Source organism: Diuraphis noxia, unplaced genomic scaffold (genome assembly GCF_037042655.1).
Source record: "Diuraphis noxia isolate RWA-SAM2 unplaced genomic scaffold, SU_Dnox_SAM2 contig0004, whole genome shotgun sequence".
Lineage (NCBI taxonomy): Eukaryota > Metazoa > Arthropoda > Insecta > Hemiptera > Aphididae > Diuraphis > Diuraphis noxia.
Window position 1 is genome coordinate 42,713,654 of NW_028301714.1, and position 23,848 is coordinate 42,737,501.

At 27.3% G+C, this 23,848-nt stretch overlaps 3 protein-coding genes across 7 annotated transcripts in view; 1 reads left to right on the forward strand and 2 right to left on the reverse strand.

The window, feature by feature from the left end:
• Positions 1-17,584, forward strand: LOC107165212 (protein Loquacious-like). Of its 4 annotated transcripts, none has more exons than XM_089227887.1 (4): positions 1-1,149; positions 1,209-1,584; positions 1,663-2,061; positions 17,551-17,584. In XM_089227887.1, the coding sequence occupies exons 1-4, from the start codon at positions 963-965 to the stop codon at positions 17,567-17,569; spliced, it is 981 nt and encodes a 326-aa protein (XP_089084013.1). In that variant the 5' UTR covers positions 1-962; the 3' UTR covers positions 17,570-17,584. The 4 variants fall into 4 exon arrangements, with proteins under 4 accessions (XP_089084013.1, XP_015368838.1, XP_089084014.1 ...); XM_015513352.2 differs by lacking the exon at positions 17,551-17,584 and having other exon boundaries at positions 1,663-1,809; positions 1,882-2,175; XM_089227888.1 differs by lacking the exon at positions 17,551-17,584 and adding an exon at positions 3,010-5,111 and having other exon boundaries at positions 2-1,149.
• On the reverse strand, positions 2,549-8,666 carry Pex23 (tectonin beta-propeller repeat-containing peroxin 23). The gene is made up of 10 exons (XM_015513354.2): positions 8,123-8,666; positions 7,297-7,476; positions 7,074-7,226; positions 6,893-6,985; positions 6,616-6,796; positions 6,298-6,500; positions 6,114-6,239; positions 5,888-5,997; positions 5,616-5,816; positions 2,549-5,510 (listed from the first exon to the last, which is right to left on the reverse strand). The coding sequence occupies exons 1-10, from the start codon at positions 8,363-8,365 to the stop codon at positions 5,384-5,386; spliced, it is 1,617 nt and encodes a 538-aa protein (XP_015368840.2). The 5' UTR covers positions 8,366-8,666; the 3' UTR covers positions 2,549-5,383.
• The window catches only part of Mondo (MLX interacting protein mondo), a 25,846-nt gene continuing 13,509 nt past the window's right edge, over positions 11,512-23,848 (reverse strand). For both annotated transcript variants that reach the window (XM_089227885.1, XM_015513373.2), the window contains 9 exons: positions 19,523-19,624; positions 15,294-15,892; positions 15,115-15,232; positions 14,816-15,044; positions 14,298-14,721; positions 13,937-14,181; positions 13,727-13,850; positions 13,083-13,212; positions 11,512-11,796 (listed from right to left, as the gene is read on the reverse strand). In XM_089227885.1, coding sequence (XP_089084011.1) covers positions 11,678-11,796; positions 13,083-13,212; positions 13,727-13,850; positions 13,937-14,181; positions 14,298-14,721; positions 14,816-15,044; positions 15,115-15,232; positions 15,294-15,892; positions 19,523-19,624 — 2,090 coding nt within the window. In that variant the 3' untranslated portion in view covers positions 11,512-11,677. The remainder of the gene's footprint in view (positions 11,797-13,082; positions 13,213-13,726; positions 13,851-13,936; positions 14,182-14,297; positions 14,722-14,815; positions 15,045-15,114; positions 15,233-15,293; positions 15,893-19,522; positions 19,625-23,848) is intronic.

The window sequence follows — 23,848 nt, forward strand, 5'->3', positions numbered from 1 at the left end:
TAATTACAATATTTATAATATTAACACTGGGTATGTGAAATTGTGAAGCCTAGACTAGTGGTATTAGTCTTAAGTCTTAACATATTCTTCATGATCTTTACAACGCGTAAAAGTCGTAACTGATTTTAACTACCTTAGGTTAATAGGTTCATCAGGTTTCTCATTTTTGTACTTGTAAGTGATAACTTCTGCTATTTAATATTTATGATTGTTTGATATTCATTAAAACTAATTTGATATCGTATTATATTAAACTTTAAAATATTCTAATTTATATTAAAATTAATGTACTCTGAAAATACAATTAAATTAATTCTAATACCTAAATCTGAATAGGTATATTTTTATTATTTAGTGTCAACCATACAATAATTTATATTGTTTTTGGTTGAGGTGAGTTTAACAAGACAATTAATATCCTAATATTAACTACCTATTAAAAAAGTAAATGGTTTAAAAAATAAATAGTTTTCTGTTTTACTTTGTGATTATGAGCACATCATAACCCATTAAATACACAACTTACTGTAAATATACCCTTTAAGTGGTGTACCTATATAGACATATAATTAATATGTAATATGTATTATGTGTAATACAGAATTGGATAGTATGCAGTTAATCATCATTATGAGCTATTTAAACATTTTGTGGACATTCTAAAAATAAATTAGAAGATAATTTCATTTTTCCTTCATTATAAAAGGTAATAAAAACACTAACTTATTTTTCATAATTGGTTGAAGATGATCTTAATTTTATGAATATAAATTTTTAATTAATAATTCAACATTAAATTGCTTATAATTGTGGTGTTCTAAAAGTTTAAATCATTAAGTAAAAAATCAAAATTAGAAAAAAATTCACTTGGATTGCCATTTTACAAACACCTCATACTGTGGTTACCTATTTACCTATTAATTTATAGAAAAAGTACTTATAAAAATATTAGTAATTATTAAATGGACTGTCCTGCATATAATGTAAAATTTGATACTGATAAAACATCAGTTACTTTATTGCAAGACATATTAAATAAACAAGGAGTACGCACTGTTCAGTATGAATTGCTACAAATTGAAGGAGCTGTTAGTGCGCCCTCATTTCAGTATCGTGTCACGGATGGAAGATTTGTTGCTTATGGTCAAGGTAAATATAACAATATAGAGTCTTTAATTTATTTTTCATGTGTCAATAATGTTGTTTAGGAAAATCAAAAAAAGAAGCTAAACAAAATGCAGCTAAGGCTTTACTACGTATTATTCATAAAGAGTTTCCTGAATTATGTTCTGATTCTTTATTTGAGTCTCAAATTGATCTTACCTCAGACATGAATGAAACGTTTGAAACAATGAATTTTGGAGATAATGATGAACGTAATCCAATTGGTATGCTTCAGGAACTTTGTACATCTCTCCATCTTCCTCCTCCAGTTTACATAACAGAATGTGAAGATGGTCTTCCACATCAGCGTTTATTTACTGTTTCGTGTAATGTCTCGGAATACAAGGAAACTGGTGTAGGCAAATCTAAAAAAATTGCCAAACGACTTGCTGCTAATAATCTTTATTTGATGTTAAAAAGGTAGTTATATTGCATAATGCATATTACTCAATAGTTGTATTAATAGTTTATAATTTATATTTTATTTCTTGTCATTAGCATTCAGGCAGATCTCAGTCTAAACTCTGGTGCAGCTGAAAACGTAGATGATTTTGTTCGTCAAGAGTCCAGCAATCTAAGCGGACTGAAAAATTCTAAATCTACTTCTCAATTTTATAGGTTACCTGAAATTCATAGGCATTTACCGTTAAGTGATGGTCCCTGTTATAATAATCTAAAACAAATGAATGATGAACAATTATATTCTTGTAACAGCAGATTGATTTTAGACAATTTTACTGCTGAGCAAGGACTTAAAGTATCATTTATTGATTTTGAAGAACTTTCAAGCTCTGGAAAATATCAAACTTCTCTTCAAGTTTCTACTCCCATTACTGTGGCTTTTCATGGTGAATCCACTATTGGCTATGAAAAAGCTCAACAGGATGCTGCCTATAGGTCATTAGTATTTTTTAAATGTATATTAAATAATAGTGCATTAAATTTGGTGACAGTTACTTAATTAATATTAAAAAGGATTTTTAGTAATATAAAAATTAATGTAGCATAATATGATGTGATGTTTAACATATTTTTGTGCTATTTTCTCCATTTGATAAAAGTTTTTTATTGATCAGTCACATAGTTAGGGCTCGATTACCTAGGATAAATTAATTTTTGGTACTTGTCTCTTGTGATATCTACCACACATTTTTATGTTTTATGCTATTTACAAATAAAATTATGCCTATAGTTAACAACATATTACCATCTACTCTAAATTATGATAAACTACAGTGCAAAATATAATTAATTCATCAATTAGTCTGTGTTTCATATTAAAATGTTGTCAACTGTCACACACTTTAATAAATTTGGATGCATGTACAATTAAAATAATATAATATGAAAACAATTGATACCACTACATTTTTTTAAATATTAGTTCCAGTTGAAGTGGTAAAATAACATCAGAATAGTAACACAATGTAATTACAAAAATTTTCTGAGGAATTAAAAATCAATTCAAATAATTTTAGATTCTGAGTAATGGCTGATGTATGCGTTGATTTAATTTAAGTGTTTTTTTTTTTGTATTTTTCATCATCTATTGAGGCATTAAAAATGTTTCAATTATCTATATCAGCATTTTTTCTGGTAAGAAAGTTAATCTAGTGGGTGCTTTGAAGAGTAAAGGGGGGAAGGTTAAAAATATAAAGCTTGAAAAAAAATACAAACAAAAAATTAAAGAACTTGTGTTTTTTGTATAATCAGATTTTGAAAAAATCAAATTTGACGTAGATATATGATATTTTTGCCAAACATTTTTTATAAATGACAATTTTTAAGGCATGGGCATATGAAGTTTTTGATTACTTATTAGTTTTTTTTTTTAAATTGTTGTAGGTAAATTTGTTTAAGTCAAAAAACTTGAAAATTTAATACAAAGTTCCTTCATCAGTTTATCTACATTTATCAAAGAAAAATTGTTTACCCGGAAGTCAAACTAAATTTATATGAGCCGTTGAATGTTTTAAGTTTACTGACATTTTCGATTTTTTTTTAAATTTTTTCTTTATAATTTTTATGATCTTATTAGTTTTAAAATAAAAAAAAGATAAGGGAAAGATTTTTTTATAAGTATTTAAAGTTCAAAGTTGACAAAATGTATAAATTATTTTATAGCCAAAAATTTATATTATGTTTAATTTTTATAGTTAAGGATTGAAAATTTAAAATAAAGTTCCACTCATTTCATTCTGTAACTAACTATTCTAGTTATTTTGTTTAAAAAAAAATACTAGTCATGGGTATTTGAAACTTTTAGAGTAGGTAATAACCTTTGCTATTATATTTTATAAACACCATGACATTTTAAAATACATTTTTTTAATTGAATTAAACTTACTGTAGTACTACCTAATGCTTTATAGTTAAATAAATTACTTCAATCACAATATTATGTCATAGATATACTTAGTTAGATTATAAATTGACCGTCTTGCCATCTTTACTCAGAATTATATTTCGTATACAATGATCTTATATCATTGAGTTCAAATTTAATCAATTCATATTGTGATTTGTGATGTAATGAATATCTAAGCATAACCCACTTACTGCTTTTTTGTTTTTAATTAGCTAGTTAAAAAAATTTTGGAATTGTATGCATGTTTATATTTGTCTTGAATTAACAAAATGTCGGTATAAGTCATAAGATAATTATAATATTCAAGTAGTGTATTTATTACATAATCAATCATTGTCAGATGTAGATTATTTCAATTTGATTATATAACTTGAATAGAAAATAATCACTAATATACCACTACAACAGAATTACAAAATACTACATGAATCAAGTATTATCTTATTTATATTAAACTGTTAAGAGGAAAAATAACTGATTACTATGTTAGTATATTACTATAATAGCACTTGAGTAAAAAAAATTAGACAATTGTCTTAAGTTCACTTGATTATTTGACTAGCCTTTATCAACATAGGTACCATAAAATTGAATTGAATATAATTAATATAAAATCTGCAAGTTAAATAATAATTTTCTTTTACATATATATTATAATAGGGATCTATAATTTATTTGAAATTTTAAGTTGAGCAAGTAAGGAATTAATGTTTTTACAAATTCTAAAATATATCTGTAATAGTTAACCTAAGAAAATGCAATAATAATTTCACATCTACGGAAAAATAATTATTAATAACTAATAAATATTAGTTACCGTGACAATAATCTCAACAGTTAACTCTATAGTAATAATATTAGGATATAATACTTAATAGGATGTCACACCTACATGTTTTGTCTCCGTTTTTTACACATACAATTTGTGTTCAGGCATAATCAGTTTTGTACTTACTAGGTTTAATATTTGACTCAATTTACTTATAATCAAATTTAAAGTTAAGAATATTATCTTGAGCATCTATTATGTGTAAGTTTTATTTAATATTTTAATTTTGATGCAAATTATGAGTACCAATTTTTAAATTGATACTTCTTGTTTAAAAATGTATAATCATTAAAAACTTAGAAGATGTCCTAGATAATTTTCTTACTCTTAAATTAGAAACTCTTAGAAAACTTATTCTGCAAATGCAAATTTTTTATTTTGTTGGTTTCTAAGTCGGAGACAACATATGTAGGTGTGGCGTTCTAAATGTTCTAATATTATATTTTGATAGTTATAATAAGTCTGATTGTCAAGTGTAAACTAACTAGAATTTAATTTGATTATTAAAGCCCTATATTTGAAGACTATCAAGAGTTTGAATGTAAGAACTGCATAATACTGATTATCTTTGTGAACATTATAATTAAAATATTGTTTTTTTATTTATACAATTATTAAATATATGTTACAATAATTATATTAAAATACATATAAAATTAAGTATACATAAGTATACAATTAATATGTGTATAAAATTGAAATACAATGTGAACTCATTTTTTGATGAATTATTTGCATACAATGACACAATGTTATCAATGTTGGCTTAATATCAAAACGCTGACAAGCATACATTATCCTTATTTTTTTCTGTGATCTTATGTTTAAAATTGAAAGTTTGAAATGGTTGTTATTTCATAGATGACTTCTAACCTCCAATTATATATATTTGCTTACAGAGGCCTGACAAAATAATTTTAGTACAAGTCTGATTTAATTTAATTTTTCTATAAATCTTTGATTAAAAAATATTCATGAACAAAAAATTAAATTGAGTCACTTGTATAGTTGTATGGTCATAGTTATAAAGCAAAAGAGGCAATTTGTTGAAATTCTTTTTCTTTTAATCTTAATATGATTAATTTGTCCAATATTTCTTGCCTCCATTTGCTTTTAAAAATATTTTCTCTATCATTTGGAGATTTAAACCTAAAAAATAAAATATTAAATAAAATTATATTTCATACAATTAATGACACATATTTGATTTCATGTTGTGTAAAACATTGATTATAAGTAAATTTGCATAATTACCATTGTGATATAAAACAAACATCTGGTTCAATTGAACCTCCTACAACAGAACTCCAAAATGTTTTTGGTTTTTGAATTGAAATATTACTTTGAATTTCCATAAATGAATCTGGTTTAGCTTCCATACCAATTAAAGACCCAATGCTAAGTTTAGGACTCCAAGCAGACACTCTGCGCTGAGAAGGATTGATCTCTTTTGCGCTAAAAATAAACGATTAAAATTAAAATTATTTTTCTGATAAGTAGTAATATATGTATGGTCGAAGGTATACTTCAAGTTTAAATTATTTTTTGAATCATTTCCAACCATACATGTTGGAGCAGAATGTGAAGGTTCAGTAAATGATGATGATATCCATGACTCTATCCCTTCCAATTTTTTCTTTAAAAAAAAAAAATTTAATTATGTATAATATAAATGTATACATACAACCCCTCCCATTTTCCATTGAGTTTAAATCTGTGTATATCATTCTATGAAATAAGTTAGAATAATACCTCTAGTTTTTTATGTTGTATGGTTTCGATGGATGCCTGAATATGAATCCACTTTTTCCCAGTAGGATAACTTTTAGATATATCACTCCTAAAATATAAATGCCTATCTAAACCCACTGAAAATACCTAATAATAAAAAACATTATTTATTGAAGAATTTTGAATATAGTTTGGTAGAATTTACTTGATCGTTCGGAGTTACGGATACAGAAAACATAAAAGTGTTTAATTTCACCCAACAAGTTCCTTCACTGAGATTTTGATCGATTCCTTTTCTATACCATACTCTAGAATCATTAGTAATTGCCCACACAGATTGAAATCCAACTGATATTTGAGTTATTTTAGAATCTGCTTCTGGAGATTCAATAATAATCCATTTTTTACCTTAACAATGTTTAATACAACATTATTAGTGAAAATAATTAAACAGAAAGCAATAAATTTATCCTCATTCTATAAGTTTATGTTAGCAATTAGACAGTAAGTATATTTTACTTACCTTGTGGAGTTTCGGCACTGACTTCCTTTCTAACTAGTATGAGACCGCTCCATAAAACTACCCAAACAGAACCCGACGGACCACAATCAATGTATCTGGATTCACTGCCCTCTTTTGTCGGAACGCAGACCCACAAACAGCCTTCGGGCCACGTTTTGTTCACGTTTTTACGGTAGAAAATCTGTAATTCAAGATCTTTTAGAACAAAAATTGTATGTTTAAGTATTTGTATACGAATTCCAGAACCTATTGAAAATTATATAAATGGTCTATTTACCCTTCCTTGCGCTGTCACAGCCCATACCATGATGACACCAAGTTGGGCTTTGGGTATCTTATGTCCTCCAATGCTCACGCAAATGAATGGTTCCTGCACAGTGGTTAAATGAAGATTATTATAATATATATTCTCATCTGTCAGTCTATTCGCGGTGAATTTCACGGAAAAAAAATAAAACCTGAGTAAAATCTTTGTGCAGAGGAGAAATTATACACCAAGAATTCATGCCTGTGTATATTCGATTTCTGTACCATTTCCTCCTCCTAACGCATGAATTCCAGCGTTTGATTGGATAAAATTTTGCGCAAAAATCGACTGCGTATGTCCATCCCTGACAACCAGTAGGTATATCTATATTACATATAATTTTTTACAACGTATATTATAATTTTATATCTCACGTTGTCTAAATCGTTTTCTTCGAACGTAGTCTCCAACTTCCATTCATGTTCCCATTGCCAGACGAAAGATGGCAACTTTATATTCTCTTTTAACTTTTCTTCTTTACCGTTTTCCGATGACCAACAATACCTGTCGGTGGGCAAAAGTCTTTTTGAAAAACTTCCGACGGGCATCCATCGCTATCGACAACATACAACATATTATTCACGTATCCTACATAAACATTTATGGTAGGAAAATAATCGTATTTATAATCGATGAAACAATAATATTTTAAAAATATATGTTCCACAAGTGACATGAACACCTTTTTTCCTATGAAGCAACTATGTACCTTCAAACGGTTCCCACCCATCGAATTTTCACATTTTAAACGCAAGTAGTATATGTTATTACTCTGTGAGTATAAACTATAGTCAAGTCGTATATAGGTCCTGGGAATTGGAGTCATATTGGGATCACCACCCCCATTTTTGCATCAGGCGGCTCATGAAATATCTAAATATAATCCACTAATAAGTAATATTGTATGTAGGTAATATTTGTAGTGGTACCTACACTTATATCTAAAACTTTTTTTCTTCATAATTTGAAGTCGCAATAGTAGGTACCTAATATAACACATGTTGCAATACATTTATCAAATAAATATATTAGGTTATTCAGTTATTGTGAATCTTTTATCCGTGATTGGATCATATTATTTATTAATAATATATTATACATACATGTATAGTAATATATAATAAACTCATAGGATAAGTTTGCACTATAATACTATTTACTGTCATAGGCCAAACATCAAAACCGCCGCCGCTTACCTACCTCGTTTTCATATACTTCTTCCTTGATGCGTATCGCTCCGTCCAGGTTGTGCACCAACAGATACGTTTGGTTGTCGCCTCCGATGGACCACATGTAGTTCTCGATGGCGGAAATGTGTTTCAAGTCCATGCCGGCGTGGGTAAATGGTTTCCATTGGTCATCGAACGCAGACAGTGTGTAAATCTTCCCGTAGTTATTAATAGCCAATACGTATTGCAGTTCGTTCATCTTCTCGTGGTGCATACAACACTCACGCCGTGCTAACCGATTATATAGTCGGCACGACTGAGGCTAACACTAAGGCTAGTCCTCAGCCCTAAACCTAGTCCTTACGACTAATAACAGCCGTTCAGCCGATGAACAAAATATATGTCACGGATGGATCGTTTTAAACCGAAATATATTGACGATATTATCATATTTGTAGTAGTTATATATTATTATTGTAGGTAGGTATTAAATATTTTTGCAGTTATACGTAAAATGTGATGCCTCGTAGCTGATGTTTATAATTCTTTTGTGAGTCTGTGATACGAGACTCGGCGGTTACACGAAAAATCAATAGGCACACCCACCGAACGAACCACCCTTGTGCTGCACGCGCGTCGTACGCTGCAGGTCTCCTGTCATTGGTGGATTCGCGTTTGAAACGATTTGAAATCTTCAAAAGTTCAACTGTAATTTACGTTTAAACTTAAGTTAACCATAGTCGGAACTAACTATCATATTTTATATATTCATTTGGCATTCACATTCACTGTAGTGTTATAGAAACTTGGAATGGTCGACGCAAATTGCATCGATTTAATTTAACATTTGTAAAGTTTATTTCGTAGTTATTATTGTGGCGAGCACTATATAGAAGGCCAAGAGAAACGCATTATAATAATTGTAAAATATAATTTTAATTTGATATACCATGTTTTACGTATAACTGTAGCTTATACATATATCAGTTAGTTTTCATCCGAAAATGTTGATCTCAGTAGTGGCGCGTCAACCGGGGGTGTTGGGTGGTACTTACACTAGGGCACCAGGGTACCTGACATTTTTTAGGGCACTATTTGATGTGTTTGTGATATCGGAAATTTCCAAAAATAATATTCAAAAAAAAGTTATTACGTTCTAAATAAATTTAATCAAAATATATTGATATTTTATAATATTCTAAAAATTAACTGCATAACTTAGAAAAATGTTTTATCGTCAAAATTGTTCTTATAATCAGATTTATAAATTGGATATTTTTGAATTTTGCCTAGTTGAAATATTTTAATATATATATGTATAAAATCTAACTATAACTATGATGGTGATGACCAGACGTACTTTTTTTCGTATGACAGTACTCTTTTTTGATGCATTCTCCTAGTGTCCTTAATATTAGTGTTAAGTACATCAAATTGTACTTTTTTTAAAGAAAAATATATTATGGGATAATATAATATGTTTATGAATTTTATAATTTTAATTTTAATAACCTATCCATTTATATTTTATGGTTTGACCTAATGTATTCTGGTTGGTTAGTAGCTAAACAGTTTAAGTGTGCTTAAAATTACTTAAATTTCAAAACATTTTCATCATAAAGACACACACCAATAATTAGATTTTATAGTATATGAAAAAAAATAAAAAAATTAGAGTAATCAGATAAAATAAACAATTTGTATAGATATAGATGACCTATGGGCTATGGTACGGGCAAAATGGGTATAATAGTATTCACATTGTTAAATTTTGACAGAGGAGCTAAGTCTTAAAATGTACTTTTTTAAATTTGTATAGTTGGTCATCATAACTATAAATTATAATTGTAGAATGCAAATAATATGTAGTAGAGCACCAAGTAATTTTAGTTACTTGGGCACCATTAGGTGTGTAGTTGTGCCAGTGCCACTGGTTGATCCTTAAATAATAATAATATTATTATAAATTTGGTAATTATGCATCAAGCATATACTATTATAATTATGAATGCATCCACCTAATTATTTTTTAATAACGAAAAGCTACTACATTTTTTGCTAAAATGTTTATCAAATGTCAATGTGATGAGGTGGTATGTCTCCGCCCCTAAAATACACCACTTCATCATTGAGTAGGTTGTTCATTATCATTATTATTATTGTAATGGATCACGGATGTTTAAAAACTTAGTCACAAGTCCAAGTGAACGATTCAAACTATTAATTTTCCTTTGTAATTTGTACAGAGTACCATGGCTGTATTTGAAATTTCGAACATTTTGTGCCCGGAGCAACATAATATTCATTCCCTCCACCCAAAAAGTTATTTTTCATAGTGTAAGGAATAACTACGCAGGTACCTATTATTTTTTGACATAAATGTAGTTTGCAAGTGATTTTTTTTTTTTTTTTTTTGGAAACCAAGTATCAAGTTAAGAACACTCAATATGGTGCAATCAGTACAATTTTATTTGAAAATTAAAAACATTTTGAAGTTTTTTGACCATAATTCCTAAAAAAAATTTGACCATTTTTTTTAAAATTACTATCATATTATGTAATGTATGCAAAAACATTTTGAAAAAAAATCTTAAAAAATGACTAAGTGGGATCACTGCATGTAATGGATCATGGATGGCATTAAATTTGAAATCAATTTGAGTGGCACTTGATATTTTCCTTAAAATATCTATATTATTATAGGCATACGTGTGCCCTGACATTACCAATAGGTTAGTCATATATAAGATATTAATACACACATTTGTTGTCCGTATATATTGTATTCTTATTCACTACTAAGTTGTAAATATTTATTCGCCTAATTTTTTCAAACATATATCTAATAAGATTATTGCTTAGATATTATGAGGATATTGAATATTGAGAAGATGAAGTTCACAGAGTAGTCCAGTGCCTACTCTGACGCTTATGATACCTGATTAAACACACTAAAATAAACAAAAACACAATTTTCTTATCATAGATAGGCCTAGATAAATTGTTTTTGAAAACACAATCTCTGTCTTATTTTCATTTTATTGTCTCAGTATGGATTAGACAAATATAATTTTTATAATATATTTAACTCTCTAACTATTTATAATGATTAATCACTAATATTTTATATTTTGTATGCACAATTATTAAATTTATTTAGTTTAAGACATTTTATAAATTAAAAACACATTCATCAATGTGTTTTTATAATATATGTTTATGTATATTGACTTATAATTAATGTTTTTAACATACATTAACTAATAAAATAATATTTTGAAAATATAATTTTGAAAAAATATATTCTTTTATAAGATACAAAAAAATATTTTATGTACTTATCACAGAAAAAGGAATCTGTATTTTTATAAATAGTTATACATCAAGATTCATTTTAATAATTAATCAACAAACTAAGCCTTAAAAGTTACTAACATATTTATTATATATTAAAAATTAACAATATTTAATATAAAACAAAACAAAAACAAAAACATAAACATTAACAATTTTATAATAATTAAAGAAACAAAAATGGCACATACAATTTTAATGATTATATTATTTACTTTTAGTTTCTGTTTCCTTATGGTTGGTGTTTTGTTTGACTTTTTTGAATAATATTATTTATTTCTTCAGGCAGATTACTGGGATCTGACAGTATTTCTGTAGATGTGCACAGATTTCTCAATGCATTTAAAGCAACTAAAAATAAATGATTGTTGTTACTGCATAATATTTTTTATTTTTTTTTTCAAAAACAATCTGTACAACAAGCACATTTAGTAATTTTGATATAGAATATATACATAATTTTTTTTTAAAAAAACAACAACTTTTAAAGAAGTCACCCATTGGTAACACCTAAGAACTTATAGTTGGATTTAGATCACTTAAGGAGATCTTGATTCCAATTTCGTTTGAGCCTACGAGGGGGGTGCCTGGGATATGCAGTGAAGCCATATCTTTAATGAGAGGATTAGTACTGGAGTTGAGTTGGGAGTGGAAACGGTGGTAGTGAATTTTGGCGTAGTCATTGACATTAGTTACTTTGAGGTCGTTGTGAAGTGAAAGGTTTGTCATGTACCATGGAGCACCAATTAAAGTATGCAGGGCAATGTTTTGGAAAGATTGGATGGGGCGAATGTTGCATAATATTTACAAAATATTTGATAAATCAATAATAATCTGATGGTCCTTTAAACATGATTTAATGGTTCATTAAATTAATCTAATGTTCATAGATGTAATATCTTGAAAATGTTTTTATATGATCTACAAGTTAAAAAATAAAAATCATGTTCTAAAAAACCCAAATTTATTCCAACTCTATTTATGTATAAACTTAAGACAAAGATAAAATATCCAATTGCACATACCAATATAAAATATCAAATGTACTTAACTTTACTCATTCTACATCATACCTGTATGTGTTTATCTGTTTTACGAGTGTGTAACATGGCAAATTTACACTCAGCAGATCATGTTTAGCTCTCTGTTAGTTAAAAAATTAAAGTCAATTGACTATTTATGAAGTTTAAAGGTAAGCACATCATCTGTGTTTGTATATTGGAGTTTTATGGTAGTACAATATTTTAGCAAACTTTTTGTGTATAATATTGCGTAAATTAAAAATGCTCATAACACACTTAAAAACTGAAGTATTGTAAAAACCCAACATACAAACACATATGTTTAAATTTTACAAGAGGTCAAATTAATTTAATTTATTAACTAAATGTGATGTGCTGAGTGTAAATTTGGTATGTTATGCACTTGTTAGACTGAAACAAGTAAACAACACATGCTGGTGTGACTTACTCTTAACTAATATATATTTTTCAAATAATATGATTGATATCATTAAAGCCATCAACAGGGTTTTTTATACCATGTTAAAAAATTTCATCTATGCCCAAAATGTTAGTATGAAAGCTAAAAATAATAGATATTTTCCTAGATATTATTATCAAATCATTTATACTCACTTGGCCTAAGATCACCCAATGTACAGTGTTGTTCTACCCACTGAAGAGTAGTACGATACATTTCATCATAACTTGATGTAGACACACTAGAGTTAAATGAATTTAATAGCGGTTCTGCAATTAAACTCAGCTAAATAATATGAATTTAAAGAATTAAAATACACACTAGGTTAAATTTTTAACATATTATATACATGACAAAAAGTATATGAAGTTTATATACCTATTGTTTATATTATGAGTTTATTATTTTTCTTTAGGTTAAAAATTAAATGTTGGCATTTGAAAAATAATTATAAATTCAAAATAAGCAAGATAAAAAACCTAACAATATTTATAGTTATATAAAATATATTGTTGTTACTACTCTTTATAAGAGTTAAGAAATTAAAATCAATATGTTTTTTTTTTTTAAATTAAAACGTATAAATGAGAAATTTTTTTTTAAATGCATATCATTATGTATCAATTTATATGATTTATAATATAATATACAATATTATTTAAGTTCATGTGAAATAACTTTTTTGTATACATTTTTCAAATATTTTTTGGATATAATAGTATTTGTTAATGAAATTTTTATTATTCATTTAAGTAATAAAGCTTATATTAATAATTAGTTAAAACTATATCAAGGATACGATATAAAATTTCCAATTTTCTTGAGTTCGTTTCTTAACATATTCATCGAACATTTCTTTCATTTTTGTTGTTCGTTGTCTAGAAAATGGGGCTCCCGTAGCGGGTAACATGGCTTGACAATTACTGTAAAATCAAATTTAAATTAATTTTTGAATCAAATTAAATAATTATTGATGGTTAATTTAAAAATAACAAATGCATTTACAAACCTTATAGCTAAATTAAGAGATTCAACTTGTTGTTGCAAATTTTGTCTCTCTTCATATAGCCTTGCTCGTTCTGACCTTAGCTGGAGTATATAATCAGCTCCTTTTTGTAGCATCGCTGCTTTACTCATTTTTGTGTTTGCATTTTGATTGATTTGAGGTATTAACATATTTAACATATCAAATCCATTCTTAATGTTGCACCTCCGCTTTTGTTCTGCATTTATATGACAAACTCTCCTATGCTCCTGCACATATTTTAATCTAGGCCTTAAGCTCATGAGCAGTTCACACTAATATTTACTTAAATAACTTAAAACATAGAGATGTTAAATATTCAAAACAAATCAGTGTGTTATATTACCTTATATGGAGTTCTTGATGGACCAGGGATCATTACATGTGTTGGCATTGCCATTGAACCATTCCTTTGTGACAAATTTACTGACTCGTTAGATTGACTTGGGGAGAGAGTTTTTTGACAGAGATCTGTACTACATGCCATAGGAGATGTTACAGATTGAGGAATTGGAGTATTTAAGGGTTGACTATAGTTATTTGTAGGTGAGGGTTGATTGCTGGTAGGTGAAGGTTTATCTATGACAGAGACAGAGTGATTGACATATTCTTGAGGTTGAGGGAGCCTGTAGGTTGAGTAACCTTGGGTGTTTCCATGTGGTATATCAAATCTAGGTTGAATTTGCGGAAGTTGATGAATACCACCAGGAGTTCCAACTGCATCGATAAGTCCACGAGTATTAGGCGTTAAATTATATACATTACAGTCACTGAGAATATTAAAATTATATATATTTAATTTATACTTTATGCAAAATATTATTATTGATTAATATTTATAATAATTACTTATTATTAATATACCTTTGATTCATAAAGACAGGACTTGGTTTTCGATAAACAAGATGATCAGTGTAAGAAGTTAAAACATGATCTGGTGTTCTTGCTCTTCTTTGTATTAATTGATATGGTATCTGTGGAATTTGTGGAACCTGTGGTACTTGCTGGTATGTTTGATAAGATCCGTTTGTATTTCGAAACTTGGTCATGTTGGTAGAAACTACAGTTGAACTTGGTGTTGAAAACATATTGTCTAACAAAATTTTTATTATTTTTATATACAATTATATAGGAAATATAATATTATTTAAATAAAAACGTACTTGATGAGAGAAGCTGAGCAAGTAGAACACTTTGGTTGTTATCATTTGAATGATTTATATTCGATTGCATAACTTTTTGTTTTGGCTGAGGTTGTCTACCGCGTTGCCTCTGTCTGATCTAAAATTTATACAAATGCATAATCACATTATATAATCATAGGTTGTAAATTAATTATTACTTTTGGTGCCACAAATTGATCTTGTGAGTTTCTCACAACTGGAGGAAACTTGCTATATGTTTGTACTTGTGGAGTTCTATTCTTAAAATCGTTGGTTGATGATCCATTTCCATAATTCATCACAGAGGTATTAGTCGCAGATAAATCTTGATGTTGGTTATAATTATTGGAGTTTATTACTGGTTCATGGCTGATATTGGATGTATTGAATTCAAAAGAATATACAGGCGGTGGAGGTGGTATCTGCATTTCATTGTGGTGAGGTTGTGTAGCTCCCGTGGGAATATTATTGTAAGAGAGATCATTGGATTGATAACTACCATTTGAAGGTTGATGAAACATTGTAGGAAAATTAGATTGATAGTTTTCACCTGTTGAATAATTATTAGTGTGCAATGGACATGATGAATCGGTATTTTCTTGTCGCATATTTGTCATTTTAAGTTGGTTCAGTTCTGAATGTAAAGACAATGAATTTTGATTCGTCTGATAACATGTGTTTACATTTCCATAAGGTTGGCTGTATATATTGTTGGAAGATTCTGTTGACATTTGACATTCTTCTGGTACTGGTGGTAACTTAGGAGGACTAAATAGATCTAAAAATTCAGAATTTACAAACTATTATGCTATGATTTGTAAATTGACTTTAAAGGAGAACAAAACACAAAATTTAAGTTTTTTTCACGGTTTCTTTTTAATTTGAAACAATATTGAATTCTAAGAATAATGGTATAAGTTTAACGTTTCTAGTCATATTATTCAATGAGTTATGAGGAATTGAAAAAAATTTTGTATTATTGAAACTTCATTGCATAATAAAATTTTTTTATCACTGTCATTTTATAATTATAAGGAATTTGAACAGTTATTTTTTTTCTTGAGTTCAATGTAAAAATATTATGCATTATAAAAACTGACAATTTGCTAATTCACTAGTAAATTTCATAAGTAAATGTTGCTTTCCCAGCATTTTATTTAAAAAAAAATAGAAGAGATACACCAAAAAAGATAAAGAAGAAGACTCCATCCCCAACAAAACAAGCATAGTCAAATATACTAAATTCTTTATCAAAACTCATGTTAATAATTCTAGTAGAATTACTTTCATCAAACAAGACAACTGTCAATAATTTAATTTGTTTTTCACTCATAATCAACAGTTTAAATACTTTAATAATCATAACTCATAAGTATATAAGTATGTATCTAATTAGGTACACAACAATTAGGAATCTCCTAAACATGTTAAAAAATTAAATTATTTAATAATGTTTTTTATGAAATAAGTCAGTAAATGGTTCAAATTAAATAATTTAATTGACTGATAATTTTTCTACCATTAACAAAGATTAATACATTTAGAATATATATTATAAGTGTGCAAAAGAATAACAAAAAATTATCTCGTTTGCAATAGGTCAATATTTAACACCCATATTTAAATTAAGTTATTACTTCAGTAAAGGTATTTATATTAAAATTGAACAATCTATAAATTAATTTTTTAATATTATATTTTCTTGTTCAAATTTAAAAAAAGACATGCATGCACATATATAATTTTAATAAATGTAGAAAGGTTAAGTAACTTTTCATTAGGAGTACTAGATTATTAAATAATTTTAGATTCTGAGTGCTCCGCTTAATTGTTTTGAAGAATGCATTTATTTAACTATTAACCTATTTTATTTTTGTGTCTGAAAATACTATTTCTAGTATAGAACAGATACTATAATCATTATCATTAAGGGAGGGTTCTGGGTACAAATCTGATCTAACTTAGTACCTGTTCGGTAACCATAATAACCAAAAAGTTATGAATTTTCCACACAGAATATATATATATATTTTTTTTTTAATGCATAATAATCTAGCATTGAATTCAAATTTAACACATTCATCAAAGTTACTAGGTACACTAGTACACTAGTACTGTACAGCACAGTGGTTACCAACTTAACAAGTGTTTTACAATTCAATTTCTATCCTTTCTTCTTTCTCAATTAAAAATGTTTTAACTATGAAATAGTCAACTGTCAAGATAAGACTAATAAATTGTACAACAAAGTTTCAATGTAAAAAAATAACTGAAAAATAGATTTATTATTACATCATTTATTAAATAAATTTAAAATTTAACTTGTCAATTGTTTCTTAAAATTATATAAAAATAATTTTGAAAACATTTTATTATTATCTGAATAAGATTCAACTAAAATCAATAAAAACAGATGTTTTAAACATTTTTTTTTAGGTATTTAGAACTTTCTTGAGAATTGCAGAAAAATTCAAAAATTATCACCTAAAAGAACCATGGGCGGCGAATTTTCAATCTATGGAGGATCCTATAAACAATACTTTTGAAGCACTTTTTTAACATAAAATAGTGGTGACAAAACTAAAAATATAATAAAAACAATAATACATAATTATAAAACCAATATTCTGCTACACTCAAAATCTAAAAATCAATTTTTTTTTCATAGAAAAATATAATTGATTAAATATTTATTAAATTGTTATGATATAAGATAACCTATCTATATTTTTCTTTTTTAATTCGGTTGTAAATACATAATATATTATGTTCCAAATAGTCAAAAGTGTATTAAGCATACTTACATACCTAATACCTGTTATGTATTATATATTATACATTTTTTTGAATTAATAATAATTTACTCTTTACTCATACTTCAAGTTTTTATTCATTAAAACATAAGATGACATATCAGTGTGTAATATGTACCTACTGATTCTTTATTACCAACGAATAACATAGTAAGTATTACTCTGTTGTTTTTAATATTCTAATATCAAATGTAATGGTAAAAATGTTAAATAACCCCATAGAATTTTTCCATGGTTTAATTTTGAAATAAGTTATGAGCATTTAAAAATAAATGTAACTATAAAAATTATATTATTAATAGAGAACCGTAGCTTCAAAATTAAAACAAAAAAGCTTACATGGAGCTCTAAATAATATGTTACATAAAAATGTGTTAATAAGTTAATTTAACAAGCAAATAAACAATACAACAATACATTATTATTTTTATTTAGGATGAGTAGATTTTTCTAATAAAAAGAAGAAATGTCTACAAATTATTTTTCAATAATACACAACTAGTAAATAACTGCTTAAGTAATATTTTAGAGGTTATCTTAAATCACCATTAATCAAAGAGGATAAATCCTAATAACAAAGGAAGTCAGATTAGTGGTCATCCAAATTATATGATAAAATTAACTGTTGTTCATATAAACAATTCTTAATTTAGGTATCAAATAACTATGCTGTTTAAATAGTTAACATTTAACTGAGAAATTATGTTTATTTTGTTAGTATATTTACTAATTATACTTATACAAACATTTATGTAAGATTTTAGTCTGTAAACCGATAATTTTTTTATTCATCCCGTTTTATACGAGTATACATTTGAACAGAAATAAAATTTTACTTTAACTTAAATGTTGATATTTACTATCATGTTCAGTTATAAAAATAAATTTTATCACAAACTAATATTGTTTGTTTAACATAATAATATTGTACAGTTATGATATTCCACTTGTTGAATTGACCTGTTATCATATTTAAAGCTCAGAATATTATCCAGATCCTCAGTCATATTTTATGATATCTTATAGCGCTCAAGATCACATTTTTACATTAAATTTTATAATAAGCCAAGGTTAACTAATTCTTATATTAAAAAAGAGTAAAATGGATTTTTATGAACGTAAAATTTGCTATATGAAAAGTCCTTTTATATTATAAAAAATTAGATATAAAAAATGATGTAATAATACTTATTGTTGAGTTGTGAAAATAAAGTTAAATTCTAGTTAGTATTACTTATATTTTATACCTTGTATAGTTATATATTAAAAATGTATTGAATCATATTAAGCAGATTATAAGAAATTATGATAGGTTGTAAAAGGTACTATAGTAAAGTTAATAATAATATTTCTAAAAATAAAGCTTAGTTAACGTCTAACGATTAAAACAATAAATACATATTTTTACTATATTATTGTCTAGTATAATGTAATATATAACATAAGAATTGTAAGAATATGCATAAAGCCTAAATGTCGTGAAAACGTGTGAACACGTTAGTGTAGATATCTATATACCTAATATATATGTAGGTACCATACATACAAATATTATTTATTATTATTAAATCATATACATAGTATTGTATAGGTACCTTGTAAAGGTTCTATGGTATCCATGAATTCATCTAAATTCGGCTGCAGCTGTCCTAAACTTGGTTGTATAAAATCGGCAATATTGGTCGCAGTCGATTTGTCTAAAAACAAAAAACAAAAAAAATTAATGAACACAAGTAAAAATAGAACGTACACATAAAACAACAATCATCATCTTGTTTATAATTAAATCGATTTACCCCCTCCCTGAGAACACTCGACGGTTAAAAAAAAATCAATCGTTAACTTACGTCAAAAAATTGTACTACAATTTTGTGTATTACAGCGAGGACGTCACACCGTCAACTTTGTACAATGATGTTATAAATTATAATACAAATACGTATTATGCATCAATATAAGTGCATACTGGATGTTATAATGGACGTTATGTATAAATATAATATTATAAATACGAACGCGCGCGTAACTATAATAAATCGCTCGGCATAATTAAATAAAAATAATAATAGTATACATCGGAGAAGAGTTCTGGGCGTGTGTAAATATAATATCGAACGTTCGATTTCAATAATGGCATTACTGGTTATGGTGATAACGGATTTACTGCCACCGAGTTAAACCTCTTTAAAAATACCACACTTTAATATTTTTTTAAACACTATAATATTATAATCTTATCATAACAAGACCGTATTATAATAATAATCATTTCGATAAAGCCGTCAGCCGTGTTTTCAGATATTATATTTTCCTTCCTCGAAACACACATACGACCGTCATTATAATTAGATGTACTACAATACTATAATATTATTCAGTACACGCGCGCAAGTACATAAATGTATTCAGAAACATCAAAATATCATTCGGTTTTTTTTTTTATTTCAAAAAACAAAATAGGCGACCATAAACAATTATTGTCCAACACGGTAATATTGCAGTACATATTACAATATTTGTTGGCACTAGCAACATTAATTCCGACACCAGATTAACCCGAAAAAAAGATAAAATAATATGTTTCTCAAATAATAGCTTTGTCAGTATGCGCCATGCCCCCTTTTTTCTTAATATGACGTAGGCGGTAATTTAATTTGTTTCTATACGACTTTTCGATATTTATCATATATTTATGTGACATTCGTGTTGTATTTTATTCGAAGAATAAAAGCAAAGGCATATATTCTGTGCACGATGTAATTTAAAATGAATAATACGAATACATTACAGAATTAAAAGCATAGGGGGGCTTTAGGGGCTAAGTCCCCCAAACATTTCCAGAATGTTGGTATTAAGCTAATTCAATATTATTTAAGTTGGGTTTTAATCCCCTCCAAATATCAAACACTATTTGCGCCTATGGTTATAAGAACAGCGAACATGACGAAAGCGTTAAAGACACGTGTTGGCGCAACGAAATATTTAATGTAAATATTTCGATACATTATATACATAGTAATAATAATATATACATACGTACGTTTTGTATACATAAAACTTGACGTTGGCATATTGGACTATAACCTACAAGCTGATTAGAAAAATCTCGAATGGCGAGAAATAGTGCAACTAGTAGGTTTACAAGTGTTATTAAATACGATATATGGAACAGTATCAATTTGTTCGGTTTTGATATGGCGATGGAATAAAACGATGGTATTAAGTTCTTTGAGAAGACAGAGTGAGGAGCGGAGCTTCTCGTAATCTAATCAAAAAATATATTATGTTTTACGAACGATAAACACTTTAATTGGTTTTTCAAGTAGTATTTGGGACATACTGGTAAGCCGATAAGAACAATTAAATAAGTAAATAATATCTAATTATAAATTATTGCTGTAATTTAGACAATGATTCTTAGTAGTCAGTGAATTTAATATGTTAATTCCAAGTCTTGCATAATATATTATAGTCAATATCGTTTAGCATTTTCGAATTTCTATAGATATTATATAAAACACAATACAAAATAATAAAAATTAAGTGAAAAACACAAACATCGTATAATCATCCATGTAGATAATGTGTTTATTGAATGTTGTGAAATATCGAATTGTAGAAGAGAAAAACCTACCAATAACACTTGCCGTATATAATTTTTATCGGAATCAATAGAATAAAAAGAAAATTAAATAACATCTTCTTGAATATATATTTAAAAAAGCTAAACAAGACAAGTGTGTTTATCATCTTTCGAATAATACATTAAAATCCAAATTCCATAATAATAATTAAATTTTTTGTCTCCCCAAATTTGATCTAATATTATTTTTATACTATTATACCCAAATTAGGTTAATACATTTTGCATTGGCAGATCTCGTTAAAATATGATACTTTCAACATTGTTACCAGACATTCTCAATGGACCCATCACCAACTTATCAGTAATAATGGTATTTTAATATTTATAAATTATAATACGAATTTCATAATCAAGTTAGTGTTCTCAGCAAAACAAAATACCAAAAATAAATGAAACCAGAACCTCTAAAAAATAAATCCACAAAAATTATGATATCATGAATCTTATTTCTACATCATACAGAATATGTATCTAACGGTGCTAAAGGACACATAGGGAAATGGGAATAATCCAATACTATCTAGATTCTTAAGAGGACGCTACACCCGCATGTGTTGTATCCGTCTCACAAGTGCGTAACATTACACTAACTGTTTCGCGCGGGAAAGAACCAGGAAGGCTACAGTGATAACTAAGAAACGAAATTTTCACCACATAATAAGGAGAACATTTACTGTGCAACGTTGTTTTCAATTTTTCGATATCACAAATAGAAAAAAAGTTCTTATTGTTTCAAAATTCATTATTTTTGCGTTTTTCAAAATCGAATAACTTTTTTTTCAGGTCTAATATCAAAAAAATAAAAACAACGTTGCACAGTCGAAATTCCCTTTTATCTGTGGTGAGAATTTCGTTTCTTAGTTATGACTGTGTAGCCTTCTCGGTTCTTTCCCGCGCTAAACAGTTTTTGCAATGTTACGTACTTGTAAGACGGAGAAAACACATGCGGGTGTAGCGTCATCTTAATGATTATTGATTATTTATTTATTTCTATGTATTATTAATAAGTTCATATTAGGTATACTATTTAAACTACTCTAAACAGTTAGATTATAATTTAATATTTATGTTTTATTCTATTTTATTTGTATTCCTTAATTTAATATGTATTCTCTTAAAAATAGCTTTATATACACATTGATTGTTAAGCGTAGTAAACTGTGACCAATTGGCAACTCACATGGTGAGCACTGAGCAGACTACTTTATGTCTAATTTAAAAAAGTTGTTTATTTACTATAATTGACAATATATAGTAGTAGTATAACTATTGTCTGCTACAACCTACAGCTATACTCTGTTTAAAGAGATAACACTAATTCTGCATATCTCTACGCGACACCATGACTATACAGGCCACCTCATTATATGCTCAAACAATTCATAAAAAACTCAAACCATATTTTAACATATCTATGATATTTGTTATTATTAGGTAATAATTAATAATTATATTTAACACTGTGTTCTCACGACGATTTCAAATATTGAAATAAGAACATAACAACTTGTAATTCATCGCATGAGATGCAATTCGATTTTCAAACAGCGTGGTCAGATTGTCAGAACTCGAAATAAAAATTGTTCGTAGTTTCATAATTTCATACTCGTCGTATTAACGTAGAAAACAATGCACCAATATTAATAATTAATAATAATTATTAAATTTGCATGAGGCCGCATAATAGTAAATAAACTTATTTAATCCAGTAATTTGACTTTTCTCATCACAGCATCATCGTTTGAAGTTTATATCACGATAGTTAATATTACGCGTAATAATAATAATACATTCTAAGTATCTATTTATAATCTATAAATTTAAATACAATCACCGATTTCCTACTATAACAAATAAAACTATGATAATATATACCAATACACAGGAGTAATCTAGAGCGACACGGTTGGGGGAACACCCTCAGATATTCAACTGAGCGGGTAATATTGTTGTTTTCCCTTATAGATTTTTAGATTTACTACCCCCTTCCCAAGAATTTACCCCCAAATTATGCCCATGTACCTACCTATATAGTATATACTTAAAACCTATTGTATTTGTGTTACAATAATATATTGGAAAGAGAAAGAGTATTTTTTTTCATTATTTTAAATTTGAACGAGAAAATCGCTTAATCTAGAATTTAAAATTATATTATATATATACAAATACTTATAAGTTCAATAAGTGCCAAGTGGGGAGGAGAGTAATGTTGGCGATAATATTAAGGCACCCTAACTAATTGAGTAATCCTAGTTATGTCTTATGTGCCGGC

What these genes read in the sequence shown, in the direction of transcription:
- LOC107165212 (XM_015513351.2), top strand. Translation starts at nt 963, where the DNA reads ATGGACTGTCCTGCATATAATGTAAAATTTGATACTGATAAAACATCA. An exon ending in ATTTGTTGCTTATGGTCAAG is followed by an intron (nt 1,150 to 1,208) that starts GTAAATATAACA and finishes AATGTTGTTTAG; the next exon opens with GAAAATCAAAAAAAGAAGCT. An exon ending in CTTTATTTGATGTTAAAAAG is followed by an intron (nt 1,585 to 1,662) that starts GTAGTTATATTG and finishes TCTTGTCATTAG; the next exon opens with CATTCAGGCAGATCTCAGTC.
- Pex23 (XM_015513354.2), bottom strand. Translation starts at nt 8,365, where the DNA reads ATGCACCACGAGAAGATGAACGAACTGCAATACGTATTGGCTATTAAT. An exon ending in TGCACAAAGATTTTACTCAG is followed by an intron (nt 6,986 to 7,073) that starts GTTTTATTTTTT and finishes ACCACTGTGCAG; the next exon opens with GAACCATTCATTTGCGTGAG. An exon ending in CCGTAACTCCGAACGATCAA is followed by an intron (nt 6,240 to 6,297) that starts GTAAATTCTACC and finishes TTTTATTATTAG; the next exon opens with GTATTTTCAGTGGGTTTAGA.